Consider the following 17,316-nt stretch of genomic DNA (forward strand, 5'->3'; position numbering starts at 1 on the left):
AAGAGAGAATGCAAGATATTGAAAATCTACTTGAAGAAATGACAGAAAGCTTCCCCTACCTGATGAACTAATAGAATTATAAGTCCAGGCAGCACAGAGAGTCCCAAACAAGAGGAACCCAAAGAGGCCCACACCAAGACACATCATAATTAAAAAGCCAAGGGTTAAAGACAAAGAGAGAATCTTAAAAGCAGCAAGAGAAGAGCAGTTACTAGTTACCTAAAGGGAGTGCCCATACAACTGTCAGCTGATTTCTCAACACAAACTTTGCAGGTCAGAAGGAAGTGGCAAGAAATATTCAAAATGATGACTAGGAAGGACCTACAATCAAGATTACTCTACTCAGCATAGCTATCATTTTGAATGGAAGGTCAGATAAAGAGCTTCACAGACAAGAAAAAGCTAAAGGAGTTCATCACCACCAAACCAGTACGCGCAATCCCCAGTGGGAGCCCTGCAAGAGTCAGCCAATTGATGATGGTCCTCTCTCATTAATATTTCTATCTCTCTATCCCTCTCTCTTCCCAGTCTCTAAAAACTAATAAAATATTAAATTTTAAAAAAGTGAACCACACATGCATTTTTAACTTATCCCCCTCCCAATGGATTACAAGGTCTTTTAAAACTAGAAGACAGTAATAACAGAAGAAAACTAGTAGGTTCTTTAATTTCCTTCCCAACTATTTTCCTAAATAACACAATAAGGGATTTAATAAATACTGCTTTTTCCATTTCTTCCAGAAAATATACTAGATTTTTAAGATTAGGTAATACTTAGTATGCTAAGACTCTTAAATATGCCTTTGTCATAATTATTCCTGAAATATGCAGTGTCACCTTATTCTAAGTAAAAATCTAAAAAATTACTTAGTAAAGACTTACCCAGGTTTCCTTGCTCAATTGTCAGCACCACTTCATCCATCACCACGGCCCTAAAGTCCAGCTCCTCCTCACAACACTTGGCCTTTAATGCTCGTAAGATCTCTTTTTGGGGATAGTCTTCCCTGATTCGACGATCTGTCAAAAACCACAACTTGGCTGCCACAGAGCTACACATCTTGACCTGCTTATTCTTCCTTTTCCTGGATTATTTCTTCCTAGATGAAAACTCTTTCTAGATGAAAGAGAAAATAAACATACAAATTGAGAAATCTATTTAATAACTGGCTTTCACTCAATAAATGCTATAATTCATACTAAATACACAAACAGATTAATAGGGTAATATGACTTTTCCCTCTTCATTCAAATTAAAAATATTTGTATCACTAGAAATTGATAACCTCCTCTGAAATAAGATTTCTCCATTTCCTACTGGGGAAGCTAGCACTGCAGTTTTATAATTACAGCAGATCACTTACCAGAAACTTTCAATGTCATTCCCTGTATTATATATTGTCTAGGATATACTCTAATCTGGTCACCTAATTTATTCCCTCCCCCAAAATGCAAATCCCTTGAAACAAAAGAGACTGCAATTATCAATACTATATTCCCATAGTTCTCCCATCACTATAAGTTCCAGTCATGTATATTCATGTATCTGTAGTTATTTTGATATATGTATATTTTATAAACCTTTTATAGGCATTTTTAAAAATGAGATAGTAGCACAAACATTACTGGATGAGCATCAACACTGAAGAAATTTACACAGCAACTTTAATCAAATAATTTGAGAATGTAGGAAAAAAAACTTTGAAAAACAAAATAAGTGGCATTCACTAAAATGTGTTTACTTCAATCAGGAAGCATGCTTTTCCTCAGTGTTTTTATTCTTTCTTTAAATAGAATTTTTAAAAGTAAACACAGCTTGTTTACTAGAACACAAAAAAAGGACTTTCTTCTGCAAATAGTTTTGCTTCTCAGAGTTTATATCATGAGCAAGACAAGTTGAAAATAGTTTTCTGAGAAATGAAAGCTTGTTTTACTAACAAACGTAACAAAAGAAAACTTTCTTTCCCAGTACTATCCCAGATGATACGGCAAGGCTAATAAAGAAGGAAAGAACAAAGGCAAGAATTAGAGGAAGCAATGTCCATACAGATGGATGGCCTCCAACGTCCCCACAGCTGAAACTGGTTTCTCATGCACCATTCATACCCTCTCCAGGGTCTCAGCCAGAATGACCTACTCCATGGATGTGCATGTATTTGGTTGTGGGCACGTCCCCAGTAGGGGGTGCACAAGAGGCAGTTGATCGATGTTTCTAACTATCTCTTTCCCTTCCTCTCCGTAAAAAAAAATCAATAAAATAAAATAAAATTTTAAAAAGACCAGAACATGGTGGGAAAGACACCACACACACACACACACACACACACACACACACACACACATATCCCTTTGGCCTGCCATGTCTGCCCCATGACCTACGGCCTCAAAGGCTTCGGTCACTGGAAAGCAGGGAAGAAATAATGTGGGAGATACACAGAAAAGAGAGGGCGTGTAGCTATGGAAAAATATGGGAGGGAGGAGCTCTCAGCTGTGGTAATACATCAGGCCAAGATCCAAGTAACCAGCAAAGAGGATGTCTCATGCCGAGCTCCTGACTCTCTGTATCCTTTTTTCATAGCTGTGATCAAGAATATACCCCCTAGCGTCCTAGGTAAGATATGGTAATAACTTAACTTACACACTGGGAAGACTGGATGTGGCCGTACAGAGTCTTCCAGGCCACAAGGAAGGGTCTCAATCAAGAGAAAAAGATCCACAAAAGAAAAGTCACATCAGAGTACCCAATACAGAGATCCCAGTTGCCCTTGAGAGACAAACTATAAAAATGCCCTTAATATGTTTATACTGGTTAGTTTTTGAAACACCCTGTCCTTGTCTTCCAAAACTCCAAAGCTATCTCTGTGCCTCCCTGACATTTAGTTCTTGAAGATCATCTGTTCACCAATGATTGAATTTCATTGTATAAATTGCATAGCAGTTATGGCCCTAAGAGAAATCAGGATGGGATGTTACAGCCATGGGCAATTGGAAAGCAGGAACATTCTGCCTCTACTGATATGTCAGCTCTCAGAAAATGCCCAGGATGCAATAGTAACACACATGGTATTTTCAGTGGTTCTACAGTCATACAATAAAAGCACTCCAATACTGCAATCTCACACTGTCGTGCAGCAATCCCGACAGATGATTCTCATGAGCATTCCGTCTTGTCTGACTTTATGGCCACATAAAATTTGGGTGTTTCTATACTGATATGCAACAAACAACTACATGTTCAGATTAGGCTCTCTCTTTTCATTTTAATTTTTAAAAATTTATTTTGATTTCAGAGAGGAAGGGAGAGGGAGAGATAGAAAATCAATTATGAGAAATATCATTGATTGGCTGCCTCCTGCACGCCCCTTATTGGAGATCGAGCCCGCAATCTGAGCATGTGCCCTTGACCAGAATCGAACCCAGAACCTTCCAGACTACAGTCCAATGCTCTTTCCACTGAGCCAAACACCAGCTAGGGCTTTCCTTTTCTTTTTAATGGCTCAAATTCTCTTGATCCTAGGGTTCAAACAAAGAAAATGATGTTCCCTCCCTGTCTGCAAGAGGTGAAGCAAAGCTGAAGGTATCATTTTACTTGCTACAACAGGAATACATCCTTTCAGAAGAGATGCCTGCACCCTAGAATCTGGAACTGAAAGGATGCTCTCTCTCCCTACAAAAGGAGACTCTGTGAAAGAAGTAGAGGCTGCGATGAAGAGTTCTGACATCAGTGTCAATAGCTGTGGTTTCTCAAAGCCTGCCTAAATGGCAGGCGAAAATGGCAGGAACTTCAAACTAAGGTATTTTTGGTCATGTGGAATACATTTTCTGTGTATCAGCTTCAAAAGATTCTTGTGTTATACCTTAATTTTCATGTAAAGATTCATAGAGGTATGCAATAGTGTATTCCAACTCTGTTTCTATACACCAAGTAGATGACATCCTCAGTTTGTAAATGGCACATCTACTTCTTAACCACCTTGCTAATTATTGTTTCATTACTGGTGGTATCTTTAAGTGACACCTGTCCAGAATTTTTATCCACTATCATTTTAGTGATCTCCTAAGACCAGTTTATTACCAGGAAATGAAAGGACACAACCTTCTCCTCTACCCAATGGCCCAGTCCTGTTTCCAGTGGATGAGAGGCTGGCTATCCTTGGTGCTCAGGGCTGCTGCTGAGGAGGCTGCTTGCCTTTTTAAGGCTATTCCACTGTGATTCACATCCAACTAGACCAAGAAATTCTCGGGTGAAGACTCTCCAGCCCCAACGGCAGAGGCTCATCACCCCCAACCCACTCCCCCAGGCCTGGCAACAATGCCCTCCTCTGATGGCCCAAAAGAGACCAATAGTTTGGCACCTCCTCTGATGGCCTTCTCCTCCCCTAACCATTATATAAAAATATCTGCTTTTCTATTTTTCCCATCCATTAACATCAAGGAAAAACAAAACACAAAAAAGCTTATAAGAAGTCAAATGCAGATTCTGCCATGTGCAAATACAACAAGAAACTGACAGTATGCAACTTGGAAGAGGATCCTGGCCAAAATCTGACCAGGCTGGACTTCCAGATTTGAGAATTGTGTAAAATTACTTGCTATTGCTTATATGCAAAAAAAATAGAATAAGACAAAAGCATAACAGTGAACAGTCCAAAAGCCCAAATCTATACACACAAAAAATTATAGTCCTCCCTTAAAAAAAAAAAATTCAGCCGGGACCGGTTTGGCTCAGTGGATAGAGCGTCGGCCTGCGGACTGAAAGGTCCCGGGTTCGATTCCGGGCAAGGGCATGTACCTTGGTTGCGGGCACATCCCCAGAAGGGGGTGTGCAAGAGGCAGCTGATCGATGATTCTCTCTCATCGATGTTTCTAACTCTCTATCCCTCTCTCTTCCTGTGAAAAATCAATAAAATATATTTAAAAAAAAAATTCAAATTACAATATATTTACTATTTTTAAATACAGAAAAGAGTCTATAAAATAAAGTGGGATTTTTTTCCCCCTCTGACTTTATAGGAGTAAGAAAGAGTTTACTCTCCAACATTTGCAAATATTCCTATATACATAAGAATATAATCTCTCCTCTTGGAATATAAACTCAGATCAAGTAGTTTCCATACTCTATTTCCTACAGAGTATCAAGAAAAAAAACGATGTATATATCAATATCAAATATAAAATAAATGCTACTAATAAACTGCTAAAATAGTTTTGAAATAAAAAGAAATTCAAAGATAATTTACTTTTATATTAGAGACAGTATTCCCATGTAAACTTCTGAATGGGCACACCATTTTTAACAAATCACTGTCATCTTCAAACAGTCTAGGCAAAACTAATTAAATGGGAATCATAAAATGGTTGATTCATTTTTCTTGTGAGGTCCTTTCCCAAGAGTAATTATTTTGGTAGGAAAAAAGCAAAATCACAATCTATCATCTGAACACATTAAGGCATCACTTACTATTATTTAAAAAATTCTTTATTCTAGATAAGACATAGTGTATGAACACAGAATCAAAAGACTGAGAAAGAGTAAAATTAGAGAAGAAAAAAATGAATTCCAATATACAAACTAAAACTTACTCCATTTGGCAATTATTACGGATGTGCTTTCAATGACATCATTCTGTCTTAGATTTGAAATTGGATCAGGTTATAGAGAAAAATAACAAATATGTGTATCTTGAGTTGCAGGCACTCCTTCGTAGTCTCTTTTTCTGTGACCCTTTTTTCTTGACAGCTCTACTTCTGCACATAACCCTCTGGGTTTCTTAAACTCTTCTTTCTCGAGAAATGTCATCCTCAGCCAGGTTTCAACTATTATCATGAAACTCAATTATATATCATTGATCTATTAAATTTCTCTCTCCAACCATTTAATGGTGTGCAATTGTTTGGTCAAACACTAGTCTACATGTTGCTGTCAAGATATTTTGTAAATGTGATTAGCATCTATAATCACTTGACTTTGAGTAAAGGAGATTACCCTATATAATGTGGGTAGGTATGATCCAACCAGATGAAGGACTAAAAAGCGAAACAGATTTCCCAGAGAAACTCTGCATCAAAACTACAACCTTCCTATTTACATCCCCTACAGACTGTGAATTGCCCAGTTCCACAATCACAGAAGCCAATTCCTTAAAATTAATATCTCTCTCTCTCTAATTAAATAGTACCTTTTAATCTCATCTTTGTGATGCCTCAGGTTTTAACCAAGGATCTGTTATTTATCAAGGCTTTTTCTCTCAATGAGTTCTAATGTCCCCAATTCTTTCAATCTGTCTCAAATAAAAAACAATTTGGAATATATATATAAATGTTACCCACTTGCTCAACCAGTGTGACATAGTGGTTGAGCATCGACCTATGAACCAGGAGGTCACGGTTCAATTCCGGGTCAGGATACATGCCCTAGTTGCGGACTCAATCCCCAGTAGGGGGTGTGTAGGAGGCAGTTGATCAATGATTTTTCTCTCATCACTGATGTTTGTCTCTCCCTCTCTGAAATCAATAAAAATATATATTTTAGAAATAATAAAATTTTGCCCTTTTTCCTTTCCTTTCCTTTATCCAACAGACCATCAGAAGAAGATCTGAATTGCTCATAGAAATGAGAAAGAATGGAAATAAAAACACAAACGCAAAAAAATATAAATAAAACTTCAATTTGATCCAGTAATCCCACTTCTAGGAATACATCCCAAAAAATCAGAAAGAATATATGCACTCCTATCTTCATAGTAGCACAGTTTACAGTAACTAAGATTTGGAAACAGTCTAAGTGCCCATCAACAGATGAGTGGATTAAAAAAAAAAAACTGTGGTACATCTACACAATGGAATACTACACTGCAGTAAAAATGAAAGAAATCTTACCATTTGGAACAGCATTAATGGACCTGTAGAGGATTGTGCTAAACGAAATAAGCCAGTCAGAGAAAGATAAATATTACATGATCTCATTTATTTGTGGATTCTAATGAACAACATAAACTGATAAACAAAAACATATCTAAAGACAAAGAAGCATTGAACACACTGTCAACTTCAGAGGGAAGGTGGGGGTAAGGGTGGTGGGGGCAGTAAGAGATCAACCAAAGGACTTGTATGCATGCATAAAAGCATAACCAATGGACACAAATAGTAGAGGGGTGAGGGCCTGTGCTGGGGTGCAGGAGTGAGCAGGAAAAAAGGAGACATATATAATATTTTCAACAATAAAGAATTTAAAAGAAAAAAGAATCGGGAAAAGGAGAACCACCCTGTTTGGGGAGGGGGCTGGGGTTTTTAAATATTAAAGTTAGAGAAAATAAATAAATGATAAGATGAAGTTCAGAAGTCTCAGAAATACGTGTTAGTCCAGTTACCCCATTACTCACTAATAATATTCATCCATAAATGATCATAAAAGAGCCGAAACCGGTTTGGCTCAGTAGATAGAGTGTTGGCCTGTGGACTGAAAGGTCCCGGGTTCGATTCCGTTCAGGGGCATGTACCTTGGTTGCGGGCACACCCCAGAGGGATGTGTGCGGGAGGCAGCTGATCGATGATTCTCTCTCATCAATGTTTCTAACTATCCCTCTCTCTTCCTCTCTCTAAAAAAAAAAAAAAAATCAATAAAAAAATATATTTTAAAAAGATCACAAAAGAATGTCTATTTGAAACTAGGTATTTCCTATATAATTGCATCCTTTAGCTATGATGCCACTTATCCTATTTAATAAAAGGCTAATATGCAAATCGACCAAACGGTGGAATGACCTGTTACTATAATATGCACTGGCCACCAGGGGGCAGATGCTCAACACAGGAGATACCCCCTGGTGGTCAGTCCACTCCCACAGGGGGAGCACCACTCAGCCAGAAGCCAAGCTCACACCTGGTGAGAGCAGTAGCAGGGGCGGGAGCCTTTCCCATCTCCGCGACAGGCTAAGCTGACAGACATCCCTGGAGGGCTCCTGGTCTGCGAGAGGGCACAGGCCAGGCTGAGGGAACCCACCTCCCAACCCCAGTGCAGAATTTCATGCACCAGGCCCCTAGTTATAAAATAATATCACTATGTGTTCTGAGTTCATACAATGTCATTTCGTTACCACTTTAACTTGAAGGTAGACTGGAATGCTGTGAAAGTTGGACAGGAGGACTAGACATTAATCAAAATTGACTTTACCAGTGACAGAAAAGATATGTATGGCCGAGACCGGTTTGGCTCAATGGATAGAGCGTCGGCTTGGGGACTGAGGGGTCCCGGGTTCAATTCCAGGCAAGGGCATGTACCTTGGTTGCGGGCATATCCCCAGTAGGGGGTGTGCAAGAGGCGGCTGATCGATGACTCTCTCTCATCGATGTTTCTAACTCTCTATCTCTCTCCCTTCCTCTCTGTACAAAATCAATGAAATATATTTTTAAAAAAAAGAAAAAAAGAAAAGATATGTATGACTTGAAAGAGTATTATCTCAAAAATAGAACAAACATCTAATTTCCCAAAATTTATATGACACAATCACTCACATTATCTCCTTCTTATAGAACTTTCACTCATGTACGCATGATTATGGATGAAAAAATGAGAGGATAATTTTCCTAACTAAACTCAATATGGTTCTTTATCAGACAATTAAAGAAAAATAATGATAAAACATTAATGTTTACACAGAAACAGAAAAAGCACTAAAGGTACAGAAGGCAACACTTTGGACTATGTATACAGGTATCTATAAATTCCCTTTCTTCACACAAAAAAATATGTGCAGGACAAAGGCAAAACAATGCATACAGATAAGGTTAAATACATTCTCCATTTATGGTTCACAAAGTACCTTCCATATGTATTTCTCATTTGATCTCACATAATGCTGTTAGGAATATAGACATATATTGTCCCATTTTTAAAAACTGGCCTGTCTACGGTATCATAATAGTAGAGGCAAGACAGAGAGTCAGGTTTTCTGGTTTCTTTGTACTTTTTTCCACTATACCTAAAGATATCACAGGGAATTTAGATAAGGGGAAAAAATGACATTTTGAGTGGGTATATGTTCATACTAACTATTCATACTGCGTGCATTAGGCAGCTTATTTGTATCTCATTTAATTATCACAACCATCCCCCTCTGACACTTCATTGTCTTCATTTGGCTAGTGAAGCTCTTCTAGCGAAGATGTTAGTTAAGGTGTCTAAATTCACACAATTAGAATGTGGTAGAGCCCCAGAATGCTTCAAATTTCACACTCTATGAGAGATTCCCATTTGCTTCCATTTTCTACTTTTCTTAGTAATAAGTTATCTGAGTACAAAGCTGAGTACAATGCCATGTAAATAAAGACTGTATTCTGTAGGCTTTCCTGAAACTAGATGTGGTCATATTAGCTACATTTTCATCTATGTGTACATGATCATGAATAAAAAAGGGAAAGCTAAGTGAAAAATACTACACTTAAGCTTCCAGAAAGCCTGCATAAGAGGAGTGCTCTTCCTTGGTCCTTGCTCCATTCTGCTACCCGGAATGTGGATGTTATGGCTACAACCCTAACAATCATCTGGACTATGAGGACAGGAGTCGACCTTGGAAAAGCACAACATGTTAGAAGAACTTGAATCCCTAACAACTGTGTATGTTATGGCCTTGAACTGACTAACTACTTACTCTTTTGCATGAGAAATAAACTGCTATTCCCATTTATGTCATTGATATTTGGGGATTATTATAGACTACTAAACCTTAGCTTAACAAATATACTCTACCATACCTTGCTCAAAAGCTAAAGCAAAGTATTACCTTGACATCAAAGCTTGCGTATGTTGGCAAGAGTGGTACTGTTTCTAAGTGGAACTTCCTTTTTATACTAATAAGATCATTTTACTTTAAAAAAAAAAAAATTTATTTCAGCCGAAACCGGTTTGGCTCAGACTAAAAGGTCCCAGGTTCGATCCAGGTTGTGGGCACATCCTCAGTAGGAGGCGTGCAGGAGGCAGCTGATCGATGTTTCTCTCTCATCGATGTTTCTAATTTTCTCTCTCTCCCTTCCTCTCTGTAAAAAAAAATCAATAAAAGCCGAAACCAGTTTGGCTTAGTGGATGGAGCGTCCCAGGTTCGATTCCGGTTGGGGGCATGTGCCTTGGTTGCAAACACAACCCCAGTGGGGAGTGTGCAGGGGGTGGCTGATCGATGTTTCTAACTTTCTGTCCCTCTCCCTTCCTCTCTGTAAAAAATCAATAAAAAACATATTTAAAAAATTTTATTTCAGAGAGGGAGAGAGAGATAGAAACATCAACAATAAGAGAGAATCATTGATCAACTGCCTCCTGCACGCCCCTCACTGGGGATTGAACCTGCAACCCGGCATGTGCCCTGACAGAGAATTGAACCATGACCTTCGGATTCATAGGTTCAACCACTGAGTCATGTCGGATGGGCTCGTTTTACTTTTATATTCCTTTTCACAACATTCCTAGAGAAGTATACTTCTCCCCCCCAAAAAAGAAGTGTTCAAAGTTAAAAAGTAATTGTAAACATAAAACTAAGTATTCAATTAAGTAATACCTTCAATTAATATGTGGGTGCCCAGGCAGGGGAGGGTGGAAGTGGGGAAGTAAGAGATCAACCAAAGGTCTTGTATGCATGCATATAAGCATAACCAATGGATACTGACAATAGGGTGGTGCGGGCATATGCTGGGGGCTGGGAGTGGCCAGGGAGAGGTCAATGGAAGAAAAAGGATTCATATTTAATACTTTAAACAATAAAGAATTTAAACTTTTAAAAAATATTTGAGTGCTTACAATGCACTGTATCTAAAAATACCATGGTAAACAGAACAGAAATAGTCCCACCCTCACAGAGCTAAAATTTATCTGATGTTACAATGTCATGAGTAAGAAAAAAAGCTCAACATCACTGAACGTTAGGAAAATGCAAATCAAAATGGTGATACTACTTCACAATAGTATGATGGCAACTATTAAAAAAAAAAAAAAAAAAAAAAAAAGCCGAGACCGGTTTGGCTCAATGGATAGAGCGTCGGCTTGGGGACTGAAGCGTCCCGGGTTCGATTCCGGTCAAGGGCATGTACCTTGGTTGCGGGCATATCCCCAGAAGGGGGTGTGCAAGAGGCAGCTGATCGATGACTCTCTCTCATCGATGTTTCTAACTCTCTATCTCTCCTTTACTCTCTGTACAAAATCAATAAAATATATTTTAAAAAAAAAAAAAGTGTTGGAAAGGATATGGAGAAACTGGAAGCCTTGCAAACTGTCCATGGCAATGCAATAAAATGGTGTAGCTGCTATAGAAAACAGTATGGCAGTGTCTCAAAAAATTAAAAGTAGAATTACCATATAATCCAGCAAACCCACTTTTAGGTATATACACAAAAGAACTGAAAGCATAGTCTCAAAGGGGTATCTGTACACACATGTTCATAGTAGCATTATTCACAAGAGCTAAAAGTAAAAGTAACCCAGGTGTCCATCAACAGACAAATAATAAGTAAAATGCAATATATACATACTATACCTTAAAAAGAAGTTAGTTCTGATACATGCTACAACATGATGAACCCTGAGGACATTATAATCTGGTATCTAAAGTAGTCAAATTCAGAGATAAAAAGTAGGGGCTGGGGTGTTGGGGGAATAGAGAACTAATGTTTTACAGCAGAACGTTTCAGTTTTGCAAAGAAAAGAGTTCCAGTGATGGATATGGTGATGGTTGCACAATAATACAAATGTACTTAACTACTAATCTGTGAACTTTAAAAACTGTTAAGATGTTAAATTTTATCTTGTGTGTATTTTACCATAATAAAAGGAAAATTGGAAAAGGGAATAAAAATGACATGAGCAAATTAACACGTAAATTTTCACACATTTCCAACTAAAGGGTAAGAAAAGTATTACTTAAATTACCTGTACTTTAGTTACTAAAATTCCCAAAACAGTTTTGTAGTATATAAAATCTATTGAACTTTTTTTTTAAAGTAATTTTATCTGGAATGCAAATAAAATTTATGATTTATAAATTTATATTAGAGGAATGTTATATCAAAGTATCTCTGGAATATGGCACAAAATTTGAAAAACATTCTGGAGATACAATGCACAGTATAGCTTCAAGTTCATTACATTTGACATGTCAGAGGTTGGGCCAAATTTTCTTTGAACATTTGGACATTACTTTGAAAAAGGGTTGGAAAGCTAAGAATATGCTTTCCAGATATAGCTAATAACTGATAATTCCAAAGCATCAGGGAATTCCAAAATTGCTATTTGGTTAAATCTGTATGGAGTTTCAATGCCGAAACCGGTTTGGCTCAATGGATAGAGCGTCGGCTTGGGGACTGAAAGGTCCCTGGTTCGATTCCGATCAAGGGCATGTACCTTGGTTGCGGGCATATCCCCAGTTGGGGGTGTGCAAGAGGCGGCTGATCGATGACTCTCTCTCATTGATGTTTCTAACTCTCTATCTCTTTCCCTTCCTCTCTGTACAAAATCAATAAAATATATTTTAAAAAAAAAAAGTTTAAAAAAATCTGTATGGAGTTTCAAGATGAGTTTTCAAGACTTATCCAACATGGAACAGCAGATCAATAACACAGATCTGGTCTCATCTTATATAGCAAATTCATATTCTATTTTGGAGATCTTATTACTAAGAATATGAAGACAAGAGCAAGTATCAGAAGGGGATAAGGGATAGGGAGAATGAAATATGTAAGGGGTTGAATAGATTAAAGACATTTAAGTAAGGAGGTTTGTTTATTTTTTGGGGTCACAACTTGGTTATGTGTTTTACTTTCTAAATCAATCGGGCATATCAGTGTTTACACACATTTGTTTTGCTAATTCTTCAATTCACAAATTGGTACACATTTTATATAAGAATGTAGTAGACTCCTCCATACATTGCTGGGGGAACTGAATGACAGATGAAAAGTACAAGGTTCATGAAATTGGACTGTAACCTCCATAAATCAGAATTCTGTTTGAATTCCTGTTTTATTCTCTGCTGTTATCCCCAGTGGGCAACACTGAACCTCATATACCAGAAGGTTAGGAGATACTTTAATGTTGTTTGCTAAAGTGAATCATAACAAAATCTAAAAAAATAAATAAAAATAAAAAATAGGTATTTTCAATATTAAATACCATGCAAATATATACTCCAACTGACATTTTTCAAAAAAAAAATGCAAGCCTAATGCTACTTTCCATCATCATTACTCAACTGAAATAATTAGCACTATTAACAATTAAAGTTGGGGGGGGGGGGGAGAGAATTTCAGTAAGAACAAGAAAAAAAGATATAAGCAAATGGGTTCCATGCAGAACCAGACTCTAAGGGAGTAGAGCTGCAGAGCTCTGTGGCTTTTGTCCTCCAAGCCAATTTTAAAAGGGAAAAAAACAAAACAAAACACACACACAAAACCATTGAAAATAACACCATGGCATTAGTGCATTAGTTACTATGAAGCCAGAAAGTCATTACTTCTCTTTTGCAAACATAACATGTTCACAGATACATATGGCACATGAATCTAAAATATGTTATGTATAGATATTTTGGGAGGTACTTTATTATTTCTTAACAACCCTTAATGTGACAAACAGGAAAATTCCCAAGTAATGAAAGACAATTTCCCCAACATCTGTACCTAATCTCCCCTATTCAACCTCTCTTGAAACAACTGTACATGCCAGGATAGCTAACACTTAAAAATAATACTTTTTTCATTGTTCCTATCACAATCTACTAACTCAAATTTTAAAATAACGTAACTATTAGTTTCTAAAGGCCCTTTTCTCATATTACTTATAACTTTATCCCACCTGCAGAGAATACTCTTTTTAAACTAACCTGCCCTAAGTTCTCTACAACTCTACATCAGTCAAGCACCCCGCAAAACAAGCAAGCAACATACAATAAAAACTCACCCTCCTTACTTTATGTTTGGTTTTCTCTCACTCTTCACATGTTGTTCGTGGGTATAGAAGTTCTTCCTCCACCCATTTGCAATCAGTTTAGGTCTCTATGCCTGCTCCCCAAGGGAACATGATAAAAGCTACTTCCCAAAGAGTGGAGCAACTCAACTCTGCTCTGTCCCCATCCCCCTGGTGTTCAGTCTTTCAGCTCACAGGATGGGGAGAAGTTTTTGAGAAATCAGTGTTACCCCAGTAGCAAATCCCAGGTGATACACACTGGGCCAAGGAAGACTTAGGAGATATTTTAAATGATTTGGCTCATCCTGTGCCCCAACAAATTAATGCCTGAAGCTTCACTGAGTGTTCACTTCAGTATGTTTCTTCACAATACAGCGGAAAAGGGTAGAGAATTTATAAGATGTTGCTGGTAATTTCCCTCTATAAAGGAAAAAGGAACTGAATGAGAAGAGAAAAGGGGCGGGGGGGTGGGGAAGGATAGCCTTGATTTCACTGTCCCCTACCACCCCAGATGCTATCATTTGGGACACTAAGGAAACATGAGAAAATTTTTAAAACCTATCTCCACAGAAACTAAGAAAAGTGAAATTTTAGCTGGTAACCAGAAGTCTAAAGGTTAGACATGCAGCTCCTTACCCCCTGCAGGGGGGAAAGGTGGGAAGAAGAAGTGGCTCCTGAGTGGAGAACTGTATGTGACTGAATTTGCTGTCCCCTTCTTGGCTCTGTTCTCAGAATCAGACTGCCCCCCTCCCTGACAAGCAGACAGACTCCAGCACCTGGTGGGGGTAAGAGAAGACAGAGAAAAAAGGGGAGACAGAAAAAGATAAAAACATCAACAGCCATGTTGCCAAACTAACAAATAACCCTAGGACACGAAAGAAGGAAATTAATAGCCATAACCTACATAGAAAACAATAAACAAAAAGGTCACCTTAAAACTAAATGGACCTCCTCCCCCACCCCTTTGACACACTAACCAAAATAACAGTAACCATAAGAAAAAATTTAACTGTAACTTTAATTTTGGAAATTAGAAGAGGTTTTCATTCTAAAAGTTAAGAAATTTCAGACAATGTTTTATTCCAAATGAATATCTTATCATGTCTTTGACAATGAATTGTTTTAAAAAAAAAAAATAATAAAGGAAAATTTACCCAATATTGTAAAACACTTCAAATGAGATTTAAACAGCATTTAAATTTTAATGGTTTACAGTTATTAAAAACATCCATAAAAATAAGAAGAGTGTCAGTTTAACCCAAACTCCACAAAGATGTGGGAACCATTTCATAATTAAGGGGGGGAAATCACAGCACACGGAGTTTACATCCAAGTTACACTCACCACGGTTGATAGAGCCCCACTCACAGAACATAATTAACGCCCCATCTCTATTCATAAATACAAATCTGCTATCAAGATACAGGAGAATGAAATTGAAATTATCCCCTATTTTGGCTTTTTTATAAGGGGTCAGGGGGAGGTAACAATTGCATCACAGTAAACACACACACACACACACAAAACAAGCAACTATTTGTCACCCCATCCTTACACGGAGGGCCACCGAAGGGAAGAGGAATGCCTGTCACACTCCTTGAAATTCACGCGTAAGGAAGAAAAGCATGGGATTAAGGGCTGCAGGAGGAACACCACATCCTCCTCCTCCTCCTCCGGTCACACCGAAGGAATTTTCGCCTGATGGAGGCAGGGCAGCAGCCTCCCACCCTGAGGGGCAGGTCGGCAGCGCGTTCCCGGGGTTACCACACCCCCTCACAACGGGGAGACCACGCTCCACGAAGCCCGAGGCGGCCGCCTCCCCGCCGCACACCCTCACGGACCCCCTCCCCGCAGCCCGCTCCCCACGCCTCGGGCTCGGCATGGACCCCGGCCCTCACCCACCCCGCGCCCCCTCAGCGGGCGCGCACAGCCCCGTTCCCGGCCCCGGCCGAGCCCTCCCGCCCGCTCGGAGGCAGAGGGACGCGGGGCGGGCGCGCCTTCCCCTCATCCCCTCATCCCCGCCACCGGGGCTGCTCACCTGGCTCGGCGGCTCCTCCCTTGATCTTGACCCGGCGGAGCGGGGCTGGGGCCGGGGCCTCGGAGGGGGAAGCGCGGGCCGCCGGGCGGGCGGGCGGGCTGACGGTCCGAGGAGAAGGGGGAGGGGGTCGGGAGCCGCCTCTTTTCTCCTCAGCCGCCGCCGCCGCGGCTCCCGCAGCCAGGCCGGGCGCCCTCCACGCTCGCCCACCCACCCACCCTCCCTCCCTCTCACGGCCTCGCCGGTCGTGGCGGCTCGCCCTCACCCCCACTCCCTCACACAGACACACTCGTCCCCCACCCCCCCACACACACACTCACACTCACACTCACACACATACACACACTCACTCACACCCAGCCGCTCCCCCTCGCCCTCACTCGCCCGGCGTGCGCGCGCGCGCGCGGCCCCGCTCCCACAGCGCGCACGACGCCGGCGAGGCCGCCCCGCGCCGCCGCCCCGACCGCGGAGCCGCGCAGAGCCCTCCCGCGCGCGCGTGCGTGCGCCCGGGCCCCGCCCTCCTCGCGCGGCTGGCGGCCGAGGGGCGCTGAGGGGCTGAGGCCCGGCGGGCCGAACCCGCCTCAGCCGGTCTAACACCTGCGCCGGGACCCGCCCTCCAGGCTCCCGGCCCCCACCGGGCGACCGTCGCGACCGTCGCCGGCCTCTCGGGATGTGGAGAGGCGATGGAGCGCGCGCACCGAACCCGGAGCGAGCGCGAGAGCGGTTCGAGGCCGCGCCTTCCCCACCCGCCCCAAACGGTCCTCCCGGAGGAAGGGAAACGGGTAGGGGAGCGAGGTTGGTTCCCTACTGGAAGCCGCGAGATGATGAATCCCTTCCGTTTGTGCACCCTCCCCGCCTTCACACGCTCCCTTCTCCTCGGCTGCCTTCATCCACGATCTGCACCCGAGCCCGCCGAGCGGCGCAGGGTCCACGCCTCTGGCCTCCCCAGCCCGCCTCCCCGCGCATCCTTTCGGACGGCCTCCGCCCGCCCTGGAATCCAGAGGCAACGATGTGGGGACAAAAGGTCATTAATGTCTCCAGTGGCCTTTGCCCTGCATGGAGTAAGGACAATGCCTCCGTATGGTGTGAGGCAGAGTTTTAACTTACAGCATCATCCATTCTCGGAGCTTTCAGGATACACGTTTTATGGATGTAGGCAAGGGTAGTGTGTGATACGGCCAGCTTAGAAGCCTTGAGAAATTAGTCACTTCACTTCCTCTCTGAGCATTGAAAGGATGTGGGAATGAAATTCGATAACATATTTCAGAGCCTTGTGTAAATTCTCAAGCTATATGAAAAATAAAAGGAGGCTAAGAATAGGAATGTGTTCGACGACCTTACT

General features: G+C 40.9%; 1 protein-coding gene across 18 annotated transcripts in view; it reads right to left on the reverse strand.

Moving 5' to 3' along the window:
* Positions 1-16,910, reverse strand: part of RIMKLB (ribosomal modification protein rimK like family member B) — a 35,138-nt gene extending 18,228 nt beyond the window's left edge. For 8 of the 18 annotated variants that reach the window (XR_014794518.1, XR_014794519.1, XR_014794520.1 and 5 more), the window contains exons 1-2: positions 15,978-16,450; positions 883-1,114 (exon numbers count right to left, since the gene is read on the reverse strand). Coding sequence is in view for 1 of the 18 variants with exons in the window: in XM_084878037.1 (XP_084734163.1) it covers positions 883-1,057 (175 nt within the window). In the remaining 17 variants the exon portion in view is untranslated. Of the gene's footprint in view, positions 1-882; positions 1,115-13,933; positions 14,306-14,575; positions 14,713-15,977; positions 16,451-16,782 lie in introns of those variants that run through there. The other 10 variants (XR_014794525.1, XR_014794526.1, XR_014794527.1 and 7 more) reach the window with 7 other exon arrangements.
* Between the last annotated feature and the right edge of the window lie 406 nt (positions 16,911-17,316).

The sequence above is a fragment of the Pipistrellus hanaki genome (genome assembly GCF_964339955.1).
Source record: "Pipistrellus hanaki genome assembly, chromosome: 3".
Taxonomy (NCBI): domain Eukaryota; kingdom Metazoa; phylum Chordata; class Mammalia; order Chiroptera; family Vespertilionidae; genus Pipistrellus; species Pipistrellus hanaki.